Raw genomic sequence first — 5,836 nt, 5'->3', positions numbered from 1 at the left:
CAAGGTTAGGTTGAGTTTAAAGTAAGTCTCCATAAAATTAATTACTGTAGGTTATTAAAATGTACTCTGAAGTGATGGAGCTTGTCTGTTTCAGGTTTTGCAGAGTGTTTCCTCCCGGGGTCGGGCAGGTCCAGGATGCAGTGCACTGTTGTCATGTTCTTCCTCCAATATTGCACTCGTCCCGGCCTCCCCGGCCCAGGGGTCACGACCCCCCACCTCAGGACTGTAAGGGGAGAATCCCACCCGGAGATCACAAAGTTGAGGTAGAACAAAGATCATGAACTAACTGGTGGTTTTATCTGCTGTGGCGACATTCCTCCCAACGGAACAATAAAACAACAAAAAGACTTTATTTCATTCGTCACTTTCTGTCTGCTGCAGGATCACATAGGTATTTTTAACCAAGATGGTGGTTTATGTGTACAAGTCAGACCTCCTCTTTTAGATGAGATCTTTTGTGTGCTTTCACACATAAACATGAACATTCTCCTGTGCAAACTATGCCAAAACAGAAATAACGTGGCAATAAATGATTAATTAATTAAATTAGATTTGTCCAGACTCAAATATGGCAATCCTTTCAGCTTTCCTCCAGCTAGTTTTAATGTGTCCAGCTCTTTGGTTTCTGACCATCAGCCTCAGTGTTTATTGCTAGTTCCCTAATGTTAGCATCCTGCAGCTAAAGGACACTGTAGAAGAGCTGGGGAGATAAAACACCTGACGTGTGACAAGTTATAACATCCAAATGTTGGAGTAGCTGTGTACAAGGTACCAAATTTAGATTTATAGTGAACTTTTATTTGACCAGTAGTTTCTTTCTGACTGCAAATTACATAAACAAGTGACAAAAAATTGTAAAACATTGTGCTTTAGATGTTTAAGATAAATTTAAACTATTTCTGTTTTATTGTTAATGTTAGGGCTGCAACGTTGCTTGGTGGTTAGCCCTGTTGCCTCGTAGCAAGAAGATCCCCGGTTCGCGTCCCAGTGAGGACCCCCGGGATCTTTCTGCTTGGAGTTTCCATGTTCTCCCCGTGCAGCGTGGGTTCTCTCCGGGTTCTCTGGCTTCCGCCCACAGACCAAAAACATGTTGAGGTTAATTGGTGATTCTAAATTGTCCGTAGGTGTGAATGTGAGTGTGCGTGGTTGTCTGTGTAGCCCTGCGATAGACTGACAACCTGTCCAGAGTGTCCCCTGCCTTCGCCCTAAGTCAGCTGGGATAGACTCCAGCCCCGCGTAACCCTAGTGAGGATTAAGCGATGTATATATGATGGATGGATTATTAATGTTACGATTCATAAAACAAAACCCACTCTCAACAGTTCCACATTGGATGAGTCATTCTTTGTGTTGTAAAAATCATGAAACAAAAAAACAGGATTGTAGGAAAAGTCTTGGTTGGGTAGTTTATTTCAACAAAGTTATGTACATTTTGAAAATACACAACAACTTGCGTTCAACTTTTCATTCAAATCAAAGCGTCTCCCCTGTGTAACGTTAGCTTATCAGGTCTCAGCAGGGTTGTCTAGGTCGGTAGAGGCCTGGAATTATCGTTGTTGCTGTTTGTGGATCAGTTAAACTGAGATTTTATGATTTGAAGACAAAAATCTCCTCTTTGCTCCTTCATCTTATTAAAAAAAAAATCCTTAATGGCTGCACAGTCCTGAGGAAATGCGTGTGTTTCCAGCCGACAAAATTCAGGACTGTTTTCATGTTTAAACGTCACTAATGAACTCAAACTGCAATCTCAAATTGGACTCAGATCAGTGAGGAGCCAAAGCAGGAGTTTGTCTGGAGAAACACGACTGAATGATGTGCACACTGACGTACCATTCATTAAGAGGAAACATTTCAACATCTTATACTACAGCCTCCAGGAATATTTTTTTTCTACAGACTGGACGGTCGGATAACATTTGAGGACTAACGATTAACACAAAAAGCTCAATATTTTATCAGGGACACATGAGAAAAGAAAATTCTTCTTATTGTTCTGAAACAATTTAAGATATTAGTAGCTGTGTTTGTCGAGAATTGCTAAATTAAAAAAAATGTAAAAAAAATAAAATTCCTTTGAGTCGATAAACCAGACTGCCTTGTGTTGCCAAAAGGTGGCTATAGGCTGTGTTAGCTCTGTTAAACAGAGTAGAAGAAGCCAACCGCTAAACAAGCTTGAGTCTTCCTTCCTTTCCCTTCTGACTTTGGCTGCACCAGCTGTGTTGCTTTCAGCTCGTATTATATTTTTAAAACTCCTTTTATTGGTTTTGGATTGTAGCTTGTTCTCCTGGTGAGAAATATTCACCTCCTGTCCATTATTGTGATTAGTTATCTCTTGCCAACTTCGCCCCTCTCATGTGAAAGCACTTAAAACCCAGATGACTTACTGAGTTGATAACTCCGTGTGACTTGTGTTGTTCAATTTAGTGAAGCCAGAAAAAAAAAACCTATCTTGGGTATGGTGAACTTGCTCTGTAGTGTTGGCCTCCAGTTGTTCTGTGAAACTTAACTTGACAAACTGTTGATAGAAAACTCAGTTCCAAAGCTAAATGAATGAAAAATTAACGAAATGAAAAATACTTTATTTATTCCAGAAGGGAAATTCAATAAATGTTTAGGTATTAGTTGAAAATGTCACATAGATTTTAAATGAGGTTTTCTCTTTACTTAACCTGTATGTAAATACATAAACAAACAATTAAAGGTCACATAAACCGACACTGATGGTGCGTTCAGGCGCTCCCGTGTTTCTCCAGACTGTCCTCTCTGATGACTGGTTTCTTTCAACGACTTCCCTTTCATTCATGCAACACACACACACAAACACACACACACACACACACACACACACCTACACACACACACACACACACACACACACACACACACACAGCTCACATTCAGACTACAGTTAAAGTGTTTGGGGATGTGTGTATCTGTGTATTTGTGTTGTGTGTGTGAATAGTCCTTCTGCAGCTCTCAGACCTGAATGTGCATCATAACTTGTTTACGATGAGATTGGAAGTCTTCAGGCACCGTGTCTGAAATAAAAACAAGTTAAAGTTATTCAGTCTGTTATTACAGATCAATTATGAGTTCGCATATTCATGCATCCTCCAGATTAAACAGCAATTCAACGCAGGGTGGCACAGTTTTGGAGAAAAAAAAAAGTCATATTTTGTTGTTCTGCGATATGAAAAAATGTAAGAATTTTAACCAAATGACTTGAATAACTTTATCGGGAAAGACATAATGATTCTAGGATGACTGGGGTGATTTTGTAGAGGAGTGCATCTGAAAGGGAAATTTTAAAAATGTACCCAAAATATTTCCCTACAACTGACTAGGGCTGCATGACTCAGACCAAAATGATAACCATGATAATTTCTCACAATTAGTTACTTATTTTAGGGAAACACTTTTTGTGCTTTCACATTTAAAAAAACAAACAAACTCTGCTTTCACTTCCACGTTCGATACATTCCTCTGTCAAAATCAGACTTAAAATAATCTTCACCTGAATCCAGAGCATCTTATAGAAGATGAATATAAATGAAGTTATGTCCAAAGTGCCTCACTTGTTGAACATCTGCATGTGAAGAGACACCACAAAACACCTCACATGCAAGGCTGCAGTAGAAGCTATCTGGGCGGCTGTGCACAGAGAAGCCTCTTGTCTCCGTCTGTTACTACAGCAGCTCAGGTAGATGTGAGACCAAAACTTAGTTTAAAAAGTGAAATAACGTGTTCTAATGTCAACAATTACCTGAAACCAGATGATTCTGTCTTACACCAAATGGTGATCAATTTTCCATTAATTGTGCAGCCTTATAACTGTGTTTCTTTTTGCAACAAAATGTTCCTTTTCAGTGTCTTTCTCATGTTCCTCACTTATTTCACTGTGCAGATGTGGAGCCTGCATGTCAACAAACTTTGTGTTTTAAATAAAGTAAAATAAATAAATAAATAAATAAATAAATAAACCCTTCAATGCAGCCAAGAAACTTTAAATCTGAGTAATTAATATCAGACAGACTTCTCTTTAAGAGATCACTTTTAGAGTTGTCTTTTTGCATCAAGCAGAAAAAAAGGTGCTGCTTGATGTGTTTGTGCTAATTTGTCCTATTTTATATCGCACTTCAATGCTGAAATGATCATATCAGGAATGGTTACACTCTTTTAACAGGACAAGGTTTCATAAGATCGCACAAGATGATAAAAATGCATCAGTGTTGTTTAGCAGATGTTTGGAAAATACTTTAACAGAGCTGGCAGACAAATTTTACACTTTAAAACACTGTGATCAGTTTCTTAGAAACCTCTTACTGAAAGAAGTCTTTATTTGTCACAAATCCTTTACAACACAGTGAAATATTGATTCAGTCATGATAAGGTGCCCCTGGAGCAGAGAGGATAAAGGGCGCTGCTCAAGGGCCAAACAATGGCGCGTGAGGCCACTGGGGCTTGGACCACCATCCTGTTGACCCACCACTTCCCAGTATTTTTCCCAGCAAAGAATATTGGTACTACATGGGATGTGGATCCTAGTTTCCTGGCTGAAAGTGCTTTTGCTGACTAATACCGCCATTTTTGCGAACTGGAAACTGGGAACATGGTATCGAAAACTGAAGTCCTTATGGTTAAAGGATAACCCGCTCTACCTTACAGACAAAATGAGACTAATTAGTTTTTACATCCAAAATAAAATGATGTGATTGGAGGTTGTACCGTTACATCTGTAGCGCAGGTTGGACCAGATGATATTTTCCTGGGAGAAGCAGAACACACCGAGCCGGCCTCCTCTCATGGAGGTGTCGATCACAACGCCAGAGTCCGCCACCATGTCCATCCCCTCAAACAGTTTTACCCTGCAAATATATAAGTACAGAGATGCAGAGGGTCAGAAACCTCAATAAGATTAAAACCGAGACAGGGAATGTATCCGTTGGCATACATCGGGTTAGAAACCAATTGAGGTCGATGCAAGGACCGAAAGCAAGTGTTTTCAGACTCCAGGAAAGAAACCATAATATACACCAATTTTCTAGTCTGTATTTGATCAGTTGCAATAATAGCAGAGCAGAAGGGACTGGGTAGCAAACTGGGACAAAACATACAAATATATTTATGCATTTCCTGCATCACTAACTGAATGCATGCGGGTTCCTATGGCAATGCAGTGCATTCAGTTTGCCTGCTGTAACTGCATTGCTTGGTTCAGTGGTGTTACTAAGCAATTCCCAAACTCTGACCAAACCATCTCTCAAAAATGTTAGCTGTGCAGCATCCGTTACCCTTGTGATAAAGCAAAGCACATTGAAAAACGGCTCAACATACTTCGCTAACCCATTAATCTTGCCGTGTAATAAACCCCTCTGGTTAGAAACCAAACAGTTCAGAGGTAAACACCAGCACATTCATGGTGAGACACCTAACACTGTTGAGATAAACTCTGGAATGCAACAGTAATCAGATTTTGAAGAGGTAAAAGATTGACTATTGTACGTTAAAAATGTATCCAATTACAGCTATATTAATCCATAAGGTGGAAGACGGAGGACATGCATGTCAAAAAATGTAGTTGTTGCTGTAGTACCTGGTTGTTCCACCAGGTGAAGCCTCTCACTGTTTGATACTGTGGCGACCAGAGGAGGTGGTCAATACGGGAAGTTCATGTTGGCAAGCAGAGAGCATTGTGGGGGTTTAGCTAGCGAAAGGCCCCTATGACATGGACTTCTGTGGCTGTTAATGGCTTCTGGTCAGAGCTAACAAATCCAATTTAGTTTTTGGGCTTAGTTTAGACTATTTTTAAGCTTGGTTTGAGACTAGTTTAGGACTG

The 5,836-nt window shown here is 39.8% G+C and overlaps 1 protein-coding gene across 1 annotated transcript in view; it reads right to left on the bottom strand.

The window, feature by feature from the left end:
* Window positions 1-1,380: 1,380 nt before the first annotated feature.
* thbs3a (thrombospondin 3a) overlaps window positions 1,381-5,836 on the bottom strand; it is a 39,038-nt gene continuing 34,582 nt past the window's right edge. The window contains exons 22-23 of the mRNA XM_008290522.1: window positions 4,726-4,865; window positions 1,381-3,038 (exon numbers count right to left, since the gene is read on the bottom strand). Of these exons, the coding sequence (XP_008288744.1) occupies window positions 2,977-3,038; window positions 4,726-4,865 (202 nt within the window). The 3' untranslated portion in view covers window positions 1,381-2,976. The remainder of the gene's footprint in view (window positions 3,039-4,725; window positions 4,866-5,836) is intronic.

Source organism: Stegastes partitus, unplaced genomic scaffold (genome assembly GCF_000690725.1).
Source record: "Stegastes partitus isolate 25-593 unplaced genomic scaffold, Stegastes_partitus-1.0.2 Scaffold680, whole genome shotgun sequence".
Lineage (NCBI taxonomy): Eukaryota > Metazoa > Chordata > Actinopteri > Pomacentridae > Stegastes > Stegastes partitus.
This window is presented reverse-complemented; position numbering and strand designations above follow the sequence as displayed.